Raw genomic sequence first — 22,341 nt, forward strand, 5'->3', positions numbered from 1 at the left:
CAGCCTCTATCCCAGATTTCGGTGAGAATGACCTTGAGGTCGCTGGGCCTCATAGCCTCCTGCATCCTGCTGGTGGATCATGCCAGGTGGCCTATGCAGGCTCAGCAGTGTGACCTGAAGTTCCTGTGGGCGCAGCATCTGGGGAATCTTTCCGACTACATCCAGATTTCGGAGAGAACTGCACAACAACTGCAGTGGTGGTTAACGGACCAGGATTGGGTCAGAAGCAGATGCCACTCCCTTCCCAACCGGAAATCACGGTTATGACTGATGCATCACTTCTGGGATGGGGTGGCCATCTTCGAGAGGCAGGGATCAGAGGAGTCTGGTCTCCGGCGGAGTCCGGGCTCAATATCAGCTTGCTAGAGCTCCATACGATCCGCCTGGCACTGAAGGCCTTCCTTCCCTCCCGCAAGGGGAAGGTAGTGCAGATGTTCACAGACAACACCACCGCCATGTGATACATGCAACAAACAGAGCGGGTGGGGTCGTGGACCCTATGCCAAAAGGCTCCTTGCCTTTGGACATGGCTAGAACACGAGGGCATGACCCTAGTGGTTCAACACCTGGCGGGTTCTCTGAACGCCAGGGTGGACAAACTCGGCCATCGGTGCCTGGTAGACCACGAATGGCGTCTTCACTCTGAGGTGGTGCAAGGTCTCTTTCAGCAGTGGGGAGAGCCTTGGTTAGATCTCTTCGCCACCGCAGAGAACGCGTAATGTCAGCAGTTTTGCGCGTTGGAGTTTCCAAGGTGGCATTCGCTCAGCGATGCTTTGCGTCACAAGTGAAATTGCAGCCTCCTGTATGCCTTTCCGCCAGTACCACTTCTGCCCAGAGTGCTGAAGAAGATCAGGCTCGAACGCGCACAAGTCATTCTTGTGGCTACAGACTGGGCACGAAGAGTTTGGTACCCCAAGTTCCTGAGCATGGCCATTGATCCCCCGATCAGACTGCCTCTTCAGGAGGAACTTCTGTCGCAGCAGGAGGGGACGGTCCTCCACCAGAACCTGTCCAGCCTCCACCTCTTTGCATGGAGATTGAGCAGCAGCAGTTGACAAGTTTTGACCTTCCGCCCGAAGTCTATAACGTCATCTTGGCAACCATACATCCCTCCACTAAAACAGTATACGCCTGCTGATGGAATAAGTATGGTGCACAGCAAAGGCTGTGGATTACCTTTCTGCACCTCTTTCTGAGGTTCCCTTGTTCATCCTTTCTTTGGTCCAGCAGGGCTCTGCTCAGGGCACTCTAAAAGGCTATCTTGCAGCTATTTCTGCTTTCCATTGGCTACCAGATCAGAGCTCTTTATTCAAGTCCCCTATTGTAAACAGATTATTTAAGGGCATTATTCATCTCTTTCCTCAATCTCCTTTCATAATGCCCCAGTGGGACTTGAATCTCGTTTGAACTTATTTTATGTGTGCTCCCTTCGAGCCTCTTCACACTGTCCTCTCAGGCTCCTCACCTTGAAAACTGATTTTCTTATTTGCAATCACCTCTGCTCGCAGGGTGGGTGAGCTTCAGGCTCTTTCTTCTAAGCCCCCTTTCGTCTCTGTGTATCCTGACAAAATGGTGCTTAGGACGAGACCTTTGTTCCTTCCAAAGTGGTTACTCCATTACACATGGGACAAACGATCACTTTGCCCACCTTTTTTCCCACCTCCACACCCTTCGAAGGAGGAGGAGAAACTCCACCGTTTGGACCCAAAAAGTTTGCTATCCTTCTACCTTGACCACACAAAAGATTTCTGGGTGGATGATCGACTCTTCGTTGGCTATTTTAGTGCCAGGAAAGGTTGGGCTGTCCAAATGCGTATCATCTCCTGAAGGGTTGTCCTTGGTATTAAAATCTGTTACGCTTCTATCGAAAAAGGAACCTCCAGTGGGCTGCATGCTCATTCCACTAGGGCTACTGCAGCAACTACTGCATTGGCACTTGGAGTCCCACTCCTTGACATCTGGCAGGCAGAAACCTGGGCATCTAAGCACACAATCACCAGACATTAAAGCCTGTACAGCCAAGTCCGGAGGGATGGCTATTTTACCAGTTCTGTCCTCCAGGACTTTCTGGTGTGAACTTGGTTCACAGACCCCACCTCCGGCGTTGGTATTGCTGGCGTATCTATTCTAAGGTAAGCAATCTACTGTCTTTCAGATGAATAAGTTACATACCTTCGGTAATGATGTATCTGTAAGAGACATAGGTTAGTTATAGATTCCTTACCACCCCACACATCCTCCCCGCTCTGTGAACTGACTTCTAGGAATAGGGACTCCCTTACAGGGCCCTTGTTGTGGCGCACCACTGGTCAGTGTCTTTCATGGCTCTGCGCTTCTGGCTTGGAAAGTAGTGTCAGACCCGATGCCAGCGCACACAGGCGGCATCTAAGTAGGCACTGCGACGTCATCCCGGCGACCACGACACCGCAGCCGACGGCTACACAGTGGCCCGAGCCGCCTACAGACGCACAGGGGTACTTCTAAGAAACAATTCTCCGGATCCAGTCTGTGGCCTGGGGGTAATTCTAAGGTAAGGAATCTATTACTAACTATGTCTCTTCCAGAGACATAGTTATTGAAGGTAAGTAACGTATTAATTAATGCAGTGTTTCACGAAGCTGCCCTCTAAAAGTGATCTTGTTGTCCGCAGGTAAACACTGGAGTATGCTGAAGCGTTCCTCCTGTATAGTAAGCCACTCCTTGTTGGAAGCCCAGAAGGGGGAAGCTGAAGAAGCAGAGACTGTCAGTGCCATGGCATTGCTGTCGGTGGATGCAGAGCAGGGAAGCGCCGTATGTACTCCCAGGTAAATGGTGTTACCAACCATTGCTTTACAAATAAGAAGGCAACATTTTTATTGGGTTCTATTCATGTAAGTTGCTATGTTACTAATTTGCTGTTTAGCGTTACTCAGAATTAATCTATTTATCTGGCTTCCTCTTGAGGCCAGAATCCAACTCAAATTGGCTTGCATCACGCACAAGGCCCTTTACTCAAACTCCCCGGCATTTCTTGCCCAGTAACTCATGATATCTGGAGGAACAAGAAACGCCTGTTCCGCCAGAGGATTTTTGCTCCAACCAGCAAGCTTGCGGGGAAAAAAACTTACAATCAGGCATTTTCTGGGGCTTCACCATGAATATGGAACTCACACCCGCCCGCCATTAGAAGAACTCCAACTCTGGCTCACTTTAAAAAGGATGCCAAAACCTTCCTAATGGGCAAATTCCTCTCCTAAATATTGACTTGAAATCACCTCTGCGACCTTGACCCGCTTCCTCTTACTTTCGACTACTACCTCTTATCTGGTCTATCCTGTTGCCTCGGCACCTCCGGGCACACCACCCTGGGATCTGGGACACTCTGTTTCTCGTAAAATGTACTTTCCTGTGTTTATCCCTAATGGTCCCCGTCCCCCTTAATTCTCGTATACAATTTGTGAATTCTGTAAAGCGCTCTGATACCCTCTGGGCCAAGTTTACTTGTGGTTACCCCAAATGTATCCCCCACCCCCCTCGAAGGCTCCTGTATCAGCTATGAATCATGTAAAGCGCTGTGATACCCTAACTGGTCAAGTTCACTCTCAATAAAACACACATAAATAAATAAATAAAAATTATTTCATAGAGACTTCCTGCAACAGATTCCTTATCTTAGAATTATCCCCAGACATCAGACTGAATCTGGAAAACAAATTCAACAGAACCCCTGCACGCCTATAGGTGGCGTCGCTTGGCTCCGCGTGGTGTCGTCCCCGCCAGAAGTGACCAGCGCGGTACCTGTTCATGAGTCATACCAGAGCGCTGATCTGGAGAGAGATGCCCTTGAGTCTTTTTTGACTGACTCTTTTTCGACTCTTTTTTGCGATTTTCCCCTGGTGTGGCAGTTATGTCCTTCCAGAAGGCCTGCTTCAAGTCCTGTGATGCCTGCCACCGACACCCACATCTTGTATGCCTTTGGTGCCTCAAACGCAACCACGACCTGAAGGCCTGCGCCGACTGCCTTGCCATGCACCCGAAGGCTTTGAGGGAGTTCTCCCTCAAGCGCCTGGTAGCTTGACATGCAATGCCGTGGTAATCTTTCCCGTTCGAGAGGTAAGTCATGAAGGTCGTGGAGTCTGGGATCCCTGTCGCATTCTAAGTCATCGGGTCACTCAGGTAAGTCCCACAAGATAAAGAATGACAAGATGTTGAGTCTTCGAGTTCAACCCATCTGTCGAAGTCTTTCGACGAGATGCGCGAGTGTTGTCATTCGAAGTCAGGTTCCACGGTTGAGCCAGCGCCTAGGTCTGCTCTGCGTTTCCCCGGGTTTCCAGGAGCTAAAGCGACCCCTGCTCAACTCAGAGAGTTTTATGAGGCCATTCGCCTCATATTGGAGTGGCCGTCCCCGCCAGCAAGACTTTGAATCCTGCGGGGTCAGGAGGGGTCTCTACTTGTTCCTCGGCGGCAGCTCGGGACCCAGCGTAAGTCCGGTCCATTGGATCTACAGATGGATCCGGACTGGCACTGATCTTAAAGCCCAGATGTTGACTCCGGGGCCGACGGGAGCCTTGTCCTCCAGCCTGGGCCTGAGCCCTATTCTTTTGAGATAGGACTCCGGGAGGAACGGGAGCGGTCACTGGACTCTGAAGAATACCAGCCCCTTGACCCTACCATAGACCGGTGTGAAGATTTGCAGAAGCCAGTGAACTAAACACTTCACCATGCTCTGGCATTCTTTCTCCCCCTACCTTGGCTATGGAGTGGGGAATGTATTTTGCAATGATGATAAGGGTGGTCGAGGTCTTGGACCTTAGCATACCCTCACCTGGGGATTATTCTAAGGTCACAGAGTCTGCAACTAGATGAGTCTCTACTAGATAAGGCGTTACCAAAGGTAAGTAACTTGTCCATTATAGCTGTGACTCAAAGATAGAGTAAAGTACACCATGTTTTCCGTCATTTTGTCTGCACCATTTCACTCTCCAGGAAAAAAATGATATTTGTTAATTTAACATTATTTTTTATAAAAAGCTTCTGCCATTGCCTAAAAATTTGTAGGCAATACTACGGTCAACTAATTAAGTACGGTCAATTATTTTACGAAGCTTGAATAATAAGTAAAATATGGAAAGTATTATATAACATTTTAATTTCCAGTGTTTTCTTTAGTAATCACTGATTATATCTTTTCTGTTTGTGTACATTATTCTATAATTGATTTAACTGTCTGTTCAGAATAGACACGAGGAACGAATTTTTAGTTTAATGTGTATGTTTTATGAGCTATACTAATAAAACATCTTGAGCATTGTTTGTCATGATATCTGTGTCCATTTTGTGCCTTTTTCTCTATTTCTTTCCACTTTTGGTTCTGCGCTGTTCCCTGCCTGTTTCCTGCTGGTGCTGCCCCCGCGGCCCACCCCCCCTGCCGGTTTTCCCGCTCCCACCTCCCAGCTGCGCTTCCCTCTCTATTTAATTGTGGAAAAGTAAATTATGCCATGTTCTGTGTCCCTACGCGTCCTCCATCATATGTTATGTGTGCATGATTAATATGCATATGTCATTCCCCATGTTCGATTAAAGACACAATTATAGTTGTGTCCACCTCTAGTATGCCAGTTTCCAGTTCTCGTGAATACTACGAATGTTAGGCCTATGTAAAGCTACGTTGCCACGTTTCCCAGTGTGCACGTTATTCCATTGTAAAGTCCCTGTTTCTAGGCCTCAAAAGGGCCCGGACACCAGATTCAGCTCCTGTCTCCTGAAGCCCTCGCTGAGGAGCGATACAGCCCCCACCTGTATCCTCGACCCTTCACTTACTTCCTGCCTCGCAGTGCCCGGCTCAGCCTAGCTCTGCCTCTGAGTCTGCCAAGAGTATGTTATGATTCCAGTTATCAGTTCAGTCCTCCTTCTCTGCATTCCTAAGCTACTGAACTGTATCAATAGTATCCGTCATTGTCTAGCCTTTACGTCTCCATGTAAGAGAAATACTGCATTTAATGATCATCTAATATTCTTCATCACGCACTACATGTAGAATAATGCATGCTCCAGTCCTAGAGTCTGTTAGCCTTTACCCCGATAACTTTTGGATTCTATCAACATGTTCTCTAAACATCAGATACTAGATACTGTTTAGGTACATGTCGCCCTGACTCTCCAGACTTCAGTCTCTGCTCCTAGCACAGAGTTCATAGCCCCCAGCTTCTCCTAGTAACACGTTATTGTCAGTTTGCGCGCACCATTAGGTTAGAGGTCCCGGCTCCTTAGGTAGCCCCCTCCATGTTTCCGCCCCATTTATGACATATTCTGTTACGTTTGCATCACATGTCTATGTATACGCCCTGTTACACCTCTTTTCACCCTTATCTTTCGCGACTGCTACGCGTCACGCCTATTGCTCCACCCACTGCTACGCCTATTGCAATGTAATGCTATGTGTTTGCGTTATGTATATATGCTCATGTACTGTTATTAAATACCGCGCTAGCCTTCTTGTCCAGATCCTGACCCCGGCAGCGCTGCCAGGGCTGCCATCCTATTCCTGTGCAGGTTGTCCTGTTCCTGTCCTTATGCTGTATTAAACCTGCAAAACTCCTACTACCTCGAATCTTGACTCTTATTTATTGAGCTATCTGTTATTCATTTATGCATTCAAAAAGAGAGGTATTATTTATTTATTTACCACATAATGGCGCCCGAACAGGGACTTGCCCTTTCCCCACGCGTCGGTGAAGCCACGCCGACCCCCTGACCCTCTGCAGTCGTGACGGAACTCTTCTGCGCACCGGCAGATATTTCTGCTTCAAGTATCCCTCAGGCCCACGGAGGAGACGGAGGAGGCGGTCCAGCATCCAGACGAGACGGTGGAGGAACGCGGCGAGTCCCGACCAGAGCCCAAGCCGAGAGTCCGAGGTATCCGGAGGTCCACCCGTAACTGAAGTCCGAAGTTCGTCGTCCGTCGTCGTAGCAGTCCATTCCAGTCCGAGGCCTTCCGTTCTTGCTGCCCGGTGAGTACCGTCACTGGGGTAGTATCTAGACAGGGTCAATCTAATTGACTCTGGTCCGTGGGTTGGTGGTACACAGACCCACAAACGAAGTGTCCACTTCGGTGGATGCGGGTCCTGACGTGTCTCTTTATGAGACCGGTAAGTTTCGTACTGTTTCAGCAGTGCATCTAGATTCTGTTCTAGTCAGTTCTGTTCTCGAGAAAATTCATGTGTTCTGTTCTCAGTATTCCAGGTAGTATTCTGTTCGAACTGTTATTTTAAATGTTCTTCATGTAATTTAATGTCGTGGTATGAATGGGGAATAAGTATCGTGTTTATTGTGTAATTACGTATTGTGTCTCAGTTACAGTTCAGTCATGCCCTTGTTTTCTAAGTTACGTCAGTTAAAAACTAGAAAGGGTCTGCTGGAAGCAGCAGTTCCCGTCCCGCCCAGGGACAGTCCAGGTCATTTTATGTATCAGAAGCATGGCATAAGTGCCATATTATATCTAGATTTATGGGTAGAGTATACCAAAGAGTTGGAAGAAAAGTATAGATGGCCCGTATCAGGTACGTGGGATGCCGAGTGCATCATGCGAGTAGAAGAGGCATTATGGAAAAAGAAAGCCAGACAATCACAGAAAGATGCCATTGAGTTATGGCGCAAAGAAGCTCATAAAAGAACCGAAAAAGAAATCAGAAAGTCTGAATTAAGTAGAGAATCCTTAGAACGAGCCCAAGAAAAAGAATTAATCGAGATAGGTGAACGAGTTAGAACTGAACAGTCAGACAGACAGAGGAATGCCCTCATTAAGGGTATGTATCCTCTTCTTGCCGAGGGTTTGCCAAAAGCGACCCCGGAGGCATCCAGTAATTTCCCGCCACCATTAGTTCCGACCAAGCTACGTCATAAACCGACCGCAGCTGATATTTTCATTTCATCCTATTTGGACGACACAGTCCCAGAATATGCAAATCCTGTTCGTACTCCGCCAGTCCCTGTAAATCAGGCACTTCCCGTTCCTCCAGACACCGGGGTACCCCTTGCAGTACCTGCTACGGTCCCCCAGGTCCAGCCCGCCACACAAGTTCAGCCCGCATTTCAATTTCCCGCCACCCTAGTACGAAGAGTATCAGTCGACGATTCTAGTTTAGGGGCCGCAGGAGGAGGTCCTCCTCAGACCCCGCCGCCACACAAGCGTTTAACGTTAGTCGAATTACATGCTCAAGCGTCACAGCGCACGCCCAGATATCAGTCTGTTGCAGAAATAAGGAAAGCCCTTAATGAATGCGGCTATGATCCAGTTCCAGGCGAGGATAATATGGTTTTATATTCATTACGCGTAAGAAAGGTGGCCGAGTATCTAGTCACCCTACCAAATATGAAAGAAGATCTAGACAGAATATATCGTTTCATCCGTACAGGGGATGATCCAGAAAGCATTGGCGAAGCCATGTCTCAAAGGAAAGCCGAGATCCAGCTCATGATACTAAAGTTTCTGATTAATTGTCTAATAAGGGAACAAGATTACCCGTCTAAAGATCCAGTCGAAATGAGGACCCTGACAAAGTGGAGTGATAATATAGCCGAGGGTAAGCACAAGACCATTAGTGCTATGGAAAGTATGTACAAGAAAATCCGTAAAGAAATAATAAAGTTACACGAACAGCGTAAAGCAGCACAAGTAAGCGAGAAAGAAAGTAACTCTGATCCTGAAGAGGTAGACGACGAGAATCCCGCCAGAATAGCGTATGTAGGAAAATCTAGATTTCCAGATCGCCATTTACGCCCAGAACACAAGTCAACTTTCCATCATCCAGCACCAGAACAAGGTTCTCTAGAACAAGTGTTTCAAGCTACCGATCACATTCTGAAATCACGGATCGGTTACAGTGAGTTAAGTACTATGCATGAACAAGAACTAGCCCGATCAGCAGTCCGATGGATTACTGATTCTACCACTTTTCCAGACGAAATAGTGGCACAAATGTTTCTGAAACTGCCCCCAGCCGAACAGCGACTGGTGGGTATGTATATGATCCAGCACCTCATTACTCTGTATGAGGGTCAGCACTCTGATCCAGGCCCGTTACATGATATCCTGAACGAGTTACTCCAGTATAGATGGAAAGGTCTAGGTACCGATTTAATTAGTGTCATTCTAGAACAGCGTCACAAATATAGAACGTTTTTGAACCCGCATTTTGTTCATGTCTCACCCCCAGAAAGTAAACCCTTTTACATAGACAGACAGAACCCGTTACGAGAAGTCCACCCAGTTAGAGGAACGGGTGGCGAACTAGAACGAGTGTTTGTTTACACTCCGATCACAAAGATGGAACTCTTAGAGATGAAAAAATTAATTCCCTGTCATGATAAAGATCCAGCAGGGTTCCACCGAGAATTAAAAGACATGCTCCGTATGGGAGAATACACGTATCCAGATATAATTAAAATGTTAAAGGTTCTGCTGCCCGCAGGGGTGTATGAAAAGCTCAAGGAAAAAGAATGGGAGGTGGGAGAGAAAAAGATAGATTGGGCAGTTCTAGAAGCTGAAGATAAGGCACGAGTACCAGGTACCGGTCTTGGAGATAAATGTAAAGAATTACCAGAATTATTAATACAAGTTTTGCCCAGACTATTAGCAACTAAAAAGGAAGACTGGGATGCAATCTCAGCCTGTAAACAGAAACAAGACGAAGACATTAGTGATTTTTATTCTAGATTTGAGAAATGCTTTAGCATCAACAGTGGCCTCAAGACAAGTAGCGAGTCATACCCTCATCTTTTTGTTACTAAATTAGTCGAGAATTCAAGTCCACCAATTAAGAATCGAGTTTTGAAAGTCGAAAGTACCTGGCAAGCTAATACCCCGTCCCAGATGTTACAGATGCTCCAATACCACCAGAATAGAATCAGGGAAGAGCAAGAACATGAGAGAAAACGTATGAAAGACACGAAAATGAAAGTACTAGTTGCACAATCTGTTCCTCAAGACAGTCAGAAGAGGGGTCCGAATCAAGCCAGTCATCCTGCAGCTCCCATTAAAGGGAACTGCAATTATTGTAAACAGCCAGGTCATTTTATAAACGAGTGTGCAGTTCTGAAACACAACATAGCTACCGGTAAGACTAAAGAAAGACCACGTCCGCCTAGACAAGAACAAGTTTCACAGACTCCTCAGCCACAGAATGCACCACAGACAGTTACAGTACCGCAGCCTATTGCTGCAACACAGCATGTTACACAGCAGATGTACCAGTATGCTCAGTCCGAGTACCCAGAGTATCAACCGTATTCATGAAACAGCCTAGAGAGGGAGGTAGGCTTGCCTCTCATCGAGATACCTGTAGATCAAGAAGGTCCCTATGTTCATAGTCAAGTATTAGGGAAAGACAGAAAGTTTTTGATTGATACAGGGGCAAGTAGGACCACAATTAGTCACGCCGAAGTTCCAGGGGCTCCGCTCTCAGGCTCAAGAAATGTTTCCCTTGGATTTTCAGGAAAGCCTATCGTAAATGAAATATCAAAGCCAGTTACTCTAGAAGTAGGTCCATTGTCCCGTACTACTGATCTGTTACTTACTAAGTCATGTCCAGAAAATCTATTAGGCATTAAAACACTGAAAGAGTTAGGTGCAGTTATATGCTGTTCCCCAGAGGGAATACGATTGTTCCTACGTGACTTCAAGGGTCACTATGTATTACGAGATTTTGATCCCAGATTGTCCAATGTTCCACAGCATCTATGGGCGCAAGGTCCAACTGATGTTGGCTTTATGCAAATCACACCCCATCGTGTGACTCTCAAGCCAGGTGTAGTCCTGCCACGAATCAGACAGTACAGATTGCCACCTGAGGCTGTAGCAGCCTTATCCAAAATTATTGACGAGCTCATCGCTCAAGGAGTGGTTGTAGAAACTGACTCCAATGTATGCAATTCTCCGATCATTCCAGTCATGAAACGTACTGATCCAAATGCACCCCCAGTATATCGATTAGTGATTGACCTACGAGAACTTAATAAATGTATTATTCCTCAGTACCCAGTTGTCCCAGATATTTCTTCCCTATTAACAGCCATTGATTCCGAAGCCATGTTCTTTACTGTAATCGACCTCAAGAACGCGTTTTTCAGTGTTCCCATTCATCCAGACAGCCAGTTTCTTTTCGGATTCTGTTTAAATGGAAGGAGCTATATGTTCACACGAGCTCCTCAAGGTTTCACGGAAAGTCCTAGTATTTACAGTCAAGCACTCAAGAGACAACTAGACAATATTCACATGCCAACTGACACTGCCCTGCTCCAGTATGTCGATGATCTACTGATCACAGCCCGTTCTGAACGTGCTTGCGAGCGAGCCTCACTTACAGTATTGTATTTCCTTGCCGAGATGGGACACAAGGTGTCCCCTTCGAAGCTTCAATTCTGTGTCCAGCAAGTGGTCTACTTAGGACACTTACTGTCCAAGAGGGGTAGGCAGTTGACACCTGACCGTATTCAGTTAATAGCGAGTCTTCCTCAGCCCAAGACCCAGAAGGAGGTACGTGCTTTTATCGGCCTTACTTCTTATTGTAGACAATGGATTCCTCAGTATGCATTTCTAGCTAAACCACTGATACAGTTAACGACACAGGAGGCAGCCGTATCGACTGTTCTCCCTTCGACATCTGAACATACACTTAGTTTCAATGAGTTAAAGAAAGCCCTATGCCAAGCTCCAGTTCTAGCTACACCGAACTACAGTAAGCCTTTTACACTTTTCGTCACAGAACGTGAAGGTACAGCATTATCTGTTCTCACACAAGATCAAGCAGGACAATACAAGCCATGTGCCTATTTTTCGAGCACATTAGATCCTGTAGCCCAGGCTCTGCCTGCGTGCCTCAAGTCAGTTGCAGCCACAGCACTAGCTATCAGACAAAGTGATTCCATAGTATTAGGACACTCCCTGACAGTACAAGTTCCACACTCCGTGGAAGTTCTTTTAAATCGAACACAGACCCAGCACTTGACAATTGCACGTTTAACAGGTTATGAATTGACACTGTTCCAGCCACACATAGAAATCAGACGCTGCAACGTTCTCAATCCTGCTACACTGTTACCATCAGTTACTTCAAATCCTGCCGCACACGATTGTGTGGAAGTAGTCAACATTACGACAAAGCCAAGACAAGACCTGACCGATATTCCGTTACCAGACCCTGACCTGACACTTTATGTGGATGGTTCATGTATGAGAACTAGTACAGGAGAACTAGTCGCTGCGTATGCAGTGACTACTGACACTGAAGTTATAGAGACACACCGTATTGACACCCTGTCCGCTCAAGCAGCAGAGCTAGTTGCTCTGACTCAAGCCTGCATACACGCCAAGAACCTGAAAGTTAATGTTTACACAGATTCACGCTACGCATTTGGAGTCGTACACGACTTCGGAGTGCTCTGGCAGGAGAGAGGTTTCATGACTTCTCATGGAACCAAGATTCAGCATGGTCTCCTTATTCAAGCTCTGTTAGATGCAATACACTTACCGACATCCATTGCTATCATGAAATGCAAAGCACATACGAAAGTTGCCGACACTATTTCTCAAGGTAACGATCTAGCAGATCACACAGCCAAGCTCACAGCTCAGACTCCAGACATTCCAGTAAACATGACACACACTCCAGATCCGACTACATGTATGACAGTTAAGGACCCTACTCAAGATGTCATAGATATCCAGTTACATGCTACTCCCGATGAAATCAAGAAATGGTCCGAACAAGGAGGGGTCCAGACAGATCAGGGATGGATGACGAAGGGAAAAGCCACATGGTTTCTCCCCGACTCTATGGTTCAAGTCATTATCAATACCGCACAAAGTCCAGCACATTTAGGAGAAAAAGCTATGTTAGACAGTATCCAGAATATTTGGTTCAACAAGCATTTACGAGCTGCAGCCAAGCAGAAAGTCCGTACCTGTATGATATGTTGCCAGTTTAATCCAGGTAAAAGTGTCCCGGTGGAACAAGGTGGATTCCAGCCCCCTGACCACCCTTTTGAAGTCCTCCAGATGGATTACATCCAGATGGAGCGATGTCGAGGTTTCAAGTATGTCCTTGTAGTTGTATGCGCTTTGTCCAGGTGGACGGAGGCATATCCAGTCCCCGATTACACAGCCGCGACCACTGCCAAGCAGTTGGTTCGTGAGTTCTTCCCCCGTTATGGACTCCCTAGGGTCGTATATTCTGATAACGGCCAGCCATTCTCCTCAGAGTTAATGAAGCATGTTTCCCTTTTGTTAGGGTACCAGTGGAAGTTCCATTGTGTACGCCACCCTGAAGCAGCAGGTCTCGTAGAGAGACATAACCAGACCCTGAAAATCCGCATCGCCAAAGTATGTAAAGAGAAAGGTGTGGACTGGCTAGTAGCTCTGCCAGTCGCTTTGTTCTATATGCGCATGGTCGCACATTCCAGATCAGGTCTGTCCCCGTATGAGGTCGTTTTCGGCCGCCCCCCTAACATGTGGGGTACACCTAGACCCCGAAGTATTACCGATGTTTCAAGTAATATGCTGACAGATTACCTAGCTTCCTTGATGTCTGCCCTCAACTCTTGTCGTTCACAGGTTGCCGCCGCATTTCCAGACAATACCGAGGTGGCACCGCATGAAATCGTTCCCGGATCCATGGTTTTAGTGAGAAATTTTGACCGCTCAAGTCCGCTGGAGCCTCGCTGGAAGGAGCCCCGACAGGTCCTCCTCGCCACCCGTACAGCCGTGAAGTTGGAGGGACGCAAAGGCTGGGTGCATCTTTCGCATATAAAGAAGTTTTATGGACTGAAACCGGTCTCAAAGAACATTTCCCAGGATTTGAAGGATTACCAAAGTACTATTCTCAAGGACTGTCCCGCAAAGAACAATGATACTGCACCCTCCCTGTTAGAGAAAACTCCGCAGCAGGAGTATAAGTTGAAACTCCGGTCTAGTAAAATAAGTCAGCCAGTTTGATTGTCTAAGTCCTCCCCTAGGTGAAACGGTTAGACTGTTTCTGACATGTATAAAATAGACCCCCATAGTGAGAGAGTTAGTCAAAACTCAATCCGATGTATCGTTTTTCTAAGTTTCATATTATTTCTCAGCATTATGATTTCCTGCACCAGTTATGCATTTTACCTGTATTTTCCAGTTTCTCATGTAAATAAGTCTACTAATGTTACGGTAGAGCACACGTTTAGCGATTTGCCTCCTCATGAACTCTCTTACCGCCTCGCTATGCGAAATAATTCTTTTATCCGCATGTTACATTATTCACACCAGACCAGCAATGCCACTAATTGTTGGGTGTGTGGTCGACTCCCCCCTTTTCAGACACCGAAGGGAGTTCTGCCACTCTTTCCTTATCCTTTTTCACATAATGGTTCGTGTGGAGCATGGTCCACGTTAACGTCATCCTCAACAGATATGTCTTTTCTTAACAGTACATGTTTTCCAGACAAGCAAGGTCTCCCCCACAGAACCGGGTTAGATCTAGAAAATGAAGTGTATAATTTAGGTAATTATTCTTCGAATTTCATGGTCTTGAATGTTCAGTCTGATACTACTCCAGACTTACCTGCAATTTCAGTACTACCAGTCAAAGGCGAATTATGTGTCCGAAATAATGGTTCCGTACATGTAGGACATAGTGATTGTACTACTATTGTCAAGTATAGTGACAGTGGGAAATCTATTTTTAAAGCTTCACGTCATTCATATTTTATTTGTGGCCAAACCGCATATGTCCGCCTGCCCCTCGATTGGGAGGGAACCTGTTACATTGCCTTCTTACTGCCACCAGTTTTCCTAGCCCCATCTGATTATCATAGAAACACACATCTAGTACACATTAGACATAGAAGGGAGATCGAGTCCCCAATTGTCGATTATACTGAAACTGCTCTAGAACAGTATACAGATTTCAATAGAGGTTTCTTCTTCTTTATAGGACCTATCCAGAATAGTAAGCTAATCCGTAGATTAACAAGAACCCTTGAAGCAGTAGTGAATGAGACTGCCTCTGCTCTAGGTAACTTAACCGAAGAGCAATCTGCCATGAGATTTGTAGTTTTGCAAAATCGTCTCGTCCTTGACGTCATACTGGCCGATAGGGGCGGGGCATGTAGAGTCATCGGATCCAGTTGCTGCATTTTCATTCCAAATAACGCGCCGTCTGTTTATTCAGCTATAACCAGACTTCATAAAATTGCCCATCTGTTACACCAAAATCCAGGCACCTGGACATGGTCCGGTTGGTTCTGGAATATAGTTTCCGCCTGGGGATGGAAAGTCTTGTCCTTTCTAGGTATTGCAGTAGCGATCATATTCAGCTGCTGCCTCTGTATACAATGTGGCCCTGCGATTTGCGGCATTTGCGCTACATCCTGTATTCCTAGTGTAATTCCTAGTCCCAAGTCCCGTTCTAAATCCCGTTCCAAGAAAATTCGAGACGAGCAAATGATACTGTATGAAATAATAGATGGTATCATGAATATTGATGTTTCCTGATGGAAACGTAGTGACAAGGAGGGAATGTGGAAAAGTAAATTATGCCATGTTCTGTGTCCCTACGCGTCCTCCATCATATGTTATGTGTGCATGATTAATATGCATATGTCATTCCCCATGTTCGATTAAAGACACAATTATAGTTGTGTCCACCTCTAGTATGCCAGTTTCCAGTTCTCGTGAATACTACGAATGTTAGGCCTATGTAAAGCTACGTTGCCACGTTTCCCAGTGTGCACGTTATTCCATTGTAAAGTCCCTGTTTCTAGGCCTCAAAAGGGCCCGGACACCAGATTCAGCTCCTGTCTCCTGAAGCCCTCGCTGAGGAGCGATACAGCCCCCACCTGTATCCTCGACCCTTCACTTACTTCCTGCCTCGCAGTGCCCGGCTCAGCCTAGCTCTGCCTCTGAGTCTGCCAAGAGTATGTTATGATTCCAGTTATCAGTTCAGTCCTCCTTCTCTGCATTCCTAAGCTACTGAACTGTATCAATAGTATCCGTCATTGTCTAGCCTTTACGTCTCCATGTAAGAGAAATACTGCATTTAATGATCATCTAATATTCTTCATCACGCACTACATGTAGAATAATGCATGCTCCAGTCCTAGAGTCTGTTAGCCTTTACCCCGATAACTTTTGGATTCTATCAACATGTTCTCTAAACATCAGATACTAGATACTGTTTAGGTACATGTCGCCCTGACTCTCCAGACTTCAGTCTCTGCTCCTAGCACAGAGTTCATAGCCCCCAGCTTCTCCTAGTAACACGTTATTGTCAGTTTGCGCGCACCATTAGGTTAGAGGTCCCGGCTCCTTAGGTAGCCCCCTCCATGTTTCCGCCCCATTTATGACATATTCTGTTACGTTTGCATCACATGTCTATGTATACGCCCTGTTACACCTCTTTTCACCCTTATCTTTCGCGACTGCTACGCGTCACGCCTATTGCTCCACCCACTGCTACGCCTATTGCAATGTAATGCTATGTGTTTGCGTTATGTATATATGCTCATGTACTGTTATTAAATACCGCGCTAGCCTTCTTGTCCAGATCCTGACCCCGGCAGCGCTGCCAGGGCTGCCATCCTATTCCTGTGCAGGTTGTCCTGTTCCTGTCCTTATGCTGTATTAAACCTGCAAAACTCCTACTACCTCGAATCTTGACTCTTATTTATTGAGCTATCTGTTATTCATTTATGCATTCAAAAAGAGAGGTATTATTTATTTATTTACCACATAATGACTGCCGCGGCACCAGCGCCCCAAAGACAAGCCTATCTGGGTGATCCGAGACGCCCCACCTCTCCTATGACGCCAACCTCGCAGCCAAAGTACTCCACACATGGATCTCCTGCTGCGCAGACAAGCTTGCACCCCTACGCAATGCCGACAGATCACTCCCCAGAAAAGCCACGTGGTTCACCGCCGAACTACAGGAATCCAGACGCACCTGTAGACGTCTTGAGAAGAACTGGAGAAACAGCAAAACCCCAGAAGACCACACCGCCTACAAAAATGCCATGCCGGAATACCACCAATGCATCAGATCCACCAAAAGGACTTTCATCCAAAATAAGTTCCTCGCCAACGCCGGCAACTCTAAACAACTCTTCAGCGTCATCCAGGAATTCACCAAACCCCCCAGCGAAACCATGGACCTCTGCAACACTACTTCCATCTGAAAATCAAGGCACTCTACGACAACTTCAACAACCAGACACCCAACTCCGAACCCACTTCCTCCTCGAACAACGCCAGCCAGTCCAACATCTCCTCCTGGACCCTAGTCACCACTGAAGACACCTCCTCGACCATGAAAGGCATCAACTCAGGGGCCCCCACAGACCCCTGCCCCCGCACATCTTCCACAGAGCCGCCATCGCGCCCGAACTACGACACACCATCAACACCACCTTCAAGACCTGCACCGATCCCGACGACTGGAAACACGCAGAATTAAGACCCCTGCTCAAGAAGCCTTCAGCAGACCCCACCGACCTCAAGAACTACCGACCCATCTCCCTCCTCCCCTTCGCAGCCAAAGTCACAGAAAAGACAGTTAATACACAACTAACCAAATTCATCGAAGAAAACTCCATCCTGGACCACTCCCAATCCGGATTTTCGCAGCAACCACAGCACAGAAATCGCCCTACTCGCAGCCACAGATGACATGCGTACCCTCCTCGACCAAGTACACACAGCGGCCCTGATCCTACTCGACCTCTCTGCAGCATTCGACACCGTCTCCCACTGCACACTCACCGCCAGACTCCACGACACCAGCATACAAGGAACCGCTCTCGACTGGATCCGTTCGTTCCCCATCGGCAAAACCCAAAGAGTCAGACTATCACCCTTCCTCTCCGAACCCACGGAAATCAACTGCGGAGTGCCCCAAGGATCATCGCTCAGCCCCACGCTCTTCAACATCTACATGGCCCCCCGCGCCACCATCGTCCGAAAGCACGAACTCGGCATTGTATCCTATGCCGAAGACACCCAGCTCATCCTCTCCCTCACCAAGGACCCAATCAACACCAGATTCTACTTCCAGGAAGGAATAAAGGATGTCGCATCCTGGATTGAAGCTCAACTCGTAGAAGACAGAAGTCCTTGTCCTCGGACCCTTCCCGTCGGCTTGGGACGACACCTGGTGGCTCACCGCTCTCTGCAGCCACCCACAAACCATGCCCGAAACCTCTGCATCATACTCTACTCTTCCCTCTCCATGACCCGACAAGTAAACGCCATCGCGTCCAGCTGCTTCAACACCTTCCGAATCCTCTGAAAGGCTTTCAAGTGGATCCCCCACGAATCAAGGAAAGCCGTCACCCACGCGCTCATCACCAGCAGACTGGACTATGGCAACGCCTTCTACGCCGGGATCAATAAGTCTCTTATCCGCAAACTCCAGACCATACAGAACACTGCAGCCAGACTCATACTCGACATCCCTCGACACAAGCACACCACCCAATACCTAAGAAACCTCCACTTGCTCCCCGTTGAGTCACGTTCAAGATACTCACCCCCGCCTACAAGTGCATCCATAACACTGGACCCCAATACCTCAACGAGAGAATCTCCCTCACGTACCCAAAAGAAACCTCCGATGCGCCGACCTCACCGTCGCCGAAATCCTGTGCATCCGCAGAGACAGAACAGGTGGAAGAACCTTCTCCTACGTCGCAGCCAAGACCTGGAACGAGCTCCCGCTCAACATTAGACGAACCCCCTCTCTGAACATCTTTAGGAAGACGCTTAAGACCTGGCTGTTGCTCAGAACGGAGCTGCTTTACCCCCCTGCCCCTCCCCCCAGCGCCTTGAGACCCTCACGGGTGAGTATCTCGCCTATAATTCCCCTGATTGATTTATATCATGGGACATGAAAAGGATTGAGTAGCTCTTAAAATAGCTACCCAGATTTGTTACAATATTGTATGGCAGCATCCATGTTATTTTGTCAGTTACCCCGAATATAAACTGACTATTTAAATGTTTTTAACCTTTTTGGTCTAACAAGAGAGCCACAGTGCAATGAGGGTTTTTTAAAGAAACTGTGAATTAAGCAGTGCTTATTAATGAGTGCTCTCCGTGGCTCATTTGTTCAGGTAAAATATGTGCAAGATAGCTTAACTGATAAAAGATGTATATTGCTGTTTAACCAAAATTTTGTTGCATGGACGTCGTTGTCCTAAAAGGTACTATAGCCATTTGGCAGATAATATCTCTATCCTAATTTGGAGTCACTGAGCACATTTCTGACAAACTTATTTTTCATCATTATGTACTGGGCTACGGTCTCATTTTTTTTTTTACAACAGCCTATTTAATATGTAATTTGACATAAATGGGGCAACAGCCTCTGGAGTTTCAAGCTGCTTGTTTTTTATAAACAACAAAAATTAAATACATTTTGCTGGTTTGGAAAACTGCCCTTTAAGCTGCTCTTTAGTGTCCTTCATGTGGCAAGAAAAATGTCAGAGAAGAATGCACATGCTTTATGTAACGATGTCTAGAGGGGCACTGAAAGATCATGAACTGATACAGCAACGATGCAAGGAACATTTTTAGAAGTCTCTTAGCAAAGAAGCTCTGGGAACTGATGTTGACGCCACCTCAGTGCCTTCTGAGACCTTTTGATAGCTCCCCTGTAGAGATCCAAAATCTAGCGCAAGGAACATAGATTGCATCATTCCCATTTTACACAGAGGACCATGATGGTGAAATTCTCAGCCTTGATGTTGAAATTGCCAATGTTGAAGAAAAAAAGACGCTCTCACTGTTCACTGTCAAGGTCATCATGTAATCATTCAAAATAATACCATCCACCTCTCAGAAGACCCTAGTCCTGAGGTACATTCTGATAATAAGTGTGATATTGACTAAGAAACAAAGTGATAGATCATGGAACAAAAGGTGGTTTAATAGTCAATGCACACACTTACACAATAAATTAAGATATTTAAAGTTAAACTTCGAAATATACCTGAGGTAAGACAGTCACAACTTGAATATAAGCAGGCGTTAGAGAAACGCAAGTTAGAAATTAGGCAAGATGCTTGGGAACAACTTCATGTAGCCTGCCAGAGTAAAGACTCTTTGGGTAAACTGTCAACGAGGAGTATTTTAATGGCACTAATAATGGAAGTATTGCTGGTACAATTATGCTTGGGTAGATCATTTTTCTGGCTTTTATAAAATTGATAGCAACCTACACTCCAGCACTAATTTTCAGTATGAGGCATCAACCTTGGCACCCCCCACATTTGACATGGTGGAAAGGGCCTTATCTCAGACTGTGAAGAACAAGATATCTGGCCCTGACGGTATATCCGCTGACTTGTTTTTACCAATATTCCTCTGTGGCTCCCACGGCTAACAAACATATTTAAATGCAATGTGGCCCAGGGCCCCCCTGAATCGTGGAGGGTGGTGACCATAGTTCCCATTTTTAAAAAGGGGGACAGGTCGGACCCAAAATGTTACCGGCCCATATCTCTAATTGATTGCTCCTGCAAGATTATGAGCCGAGTAATATTGGAGAGGCTGGAGGCTTGGGCAACAGAAAGTGGGAGCTTTTTTGACATTCAATATGGCTTTATGAGAAGCCTGGGCACGGTTGAACTTTACCTCAACCTGCACCTGGTCATAGGCAAATACACTCTAGCCAAGCCTGGATCTCTCTACCTTGGGTTCATGTAATTGACGTCTGCCTTTGACTGGTGCAGATAGGAAGGCTCTGGGAGAAGATGTTGGCCATGGGCATTTAACCGGCCATTGTGCACTTTTTAGCAGCAATGCACTAGGTAGTGACGGGAAGAATTCGATATGGAGCAAGTGGTGAACATAATGCCCCTATAAAGATGGACTGCGGGGTCCGTCAGGGCTGCGTCCTTGCCCCTTTTTAATTTTGCCTATACATAAATGACTTAGAAAGCCAAATTAAAAATGGGAATGTGGATGCCCCTCTGGTAGGTAGTAGATCCCTGCCAGCATTGCTATACGCGGACGATTGTATATTAATTACGTCCAGAACCGGGGTGGGGCTACAGAGTCTTTTAACTAGTTTTAACAATATTATGAATAATCTTGGTTTATAAACAAATGTAGCGAAATCTCACATTATGGAGGTGGGTAAATCCCCCAAGATTTTAAAGACATGCTACATAAAGAATGAAAAATAGTCTTACGTGCCGACCTTCACCTATTTAGGGATTCCTTTTGATCAAAAAAGTTCCTGGTGTCATTTAGTGGAGGCAAAGACTAGGGGTTTCAAACAAAATGTGGAGGCTATCTTCAGATTTACCAAAAAGATAGATTCTCAACCCATTAAAGCCATCATTGATATCTATAAAGCCCGTACGTGTGCTGTCACTGTATGGTGCTGGAGTTTGGGGCTTTTGTAATATCAAGGGCCTACAAAGAGCTGAGAACATGTTCATGAAACGATTGTTGACAGTCCCTAAAAGCACCAACATCTGTCACAGTGAACTTGGTGTGACCCCGTTGTCTTTTCGCATACAACTACCTCCTTTATTGCTATGGCATAACATCTGGGTAAAAGAAGAAGCAGTTCAGAACCATGCTGTCATTTTATATTGTTTAAATTTGGATTGTGTTAAAAAAAATCCCTTCCCCCCGCTCATATTAATGACCAGCTGGAGAAATTGGGTTTGTTTGATTGTGTCATATGCTGATGACACCAAACTTATTTCATTTGGCCCATATCTAGACAAAGTGAAAAGCAAATTTGCTAATAGCATGAGGGAAGTTGCAGCTTGGATGATTAGCCACTATCTCCAATTAAACAGCAACAAGACCGAGTCAAAAAAAGCTAAGGGGGTTTTGGAAAAGCGACTGAGCTCTGGTCTGCCGACTGGTGGCCTTCTGAACTTGGCCCTGCCCCTTCACCAAAGCAGACAGTGAAAAATCTTGGGGTGAAGTTAGATCAATCACTTTCCATGAAAGACCAAGTTAATGCCACCTGCGGCACCTGCTTTGCCACTATGAAGCTCCTAAAAAAGGCCCTCCGTTGGCTTCCCGACGATGCAAGGAAAACTCTTGTCTAGGCTCTTATCACCAGCTGCCCGGACTATGGGCGATACCCTGCTGTCCAAGTTGCAAGTGGTCCAAAACACTGCCACTTGGCTAATCTGCAATATCCCTTCTCGCCCGCTCTCCTTCCCTATACTTCTAATGCTTCATTGGCTGCCAATTAGAAAACGTGTCATCTTCAAACTTTGTAGTCGGACACATAAGGCACCTCACAAATCCCGCCCAGCATACTTGTCCACTCGATTAAAACCCTATCTGTCCTCCAGATGCCTTAG

The 22,341-nt window shown here is 46.4% G+C and overlaps 1 protein-coding gene across 21 annotated transcripts in view; it reads left to right on the plus strand.

Moving 5' to 3' along the window:
* The window catches only part of HDAC5 (histone deacetylase 5), a 1,448,645-nt gene that overhangs the window by 1,370,939 nt on the left and 55,365 nt on the right, over nt 1-22,341 (plus strand). For all 21 annotated transcript variants that reach the window (XM_078645209.1, XM_078645212.1, XM_078645222.1 and 18 more), the window contains one exon: nt 2,651-2,804. In XM_078645209.1, the coding sequence (XP_078501335.1) occupies nt 2,651-2,804 (154 nt within the window). The remainder of the gene's footprint in view (nt 1-2,650; nt 2,805-22,341) is intronic.

This window comes from Lissotriton helveticus, chromosome 5_1 (assembly GCF_964261635.1).
Source record: "Lissotriton helveticus chromosome 5_1, aLisHel1.1, whole genome shotgun sequence".
Taxonomy (NCBI): domain Eukaryota; kingdom Metazoa; phylum Chordata; class Amphibia; order Caudata; family Salamandridae; genus Lissotriton; species Lissotriton helveticus.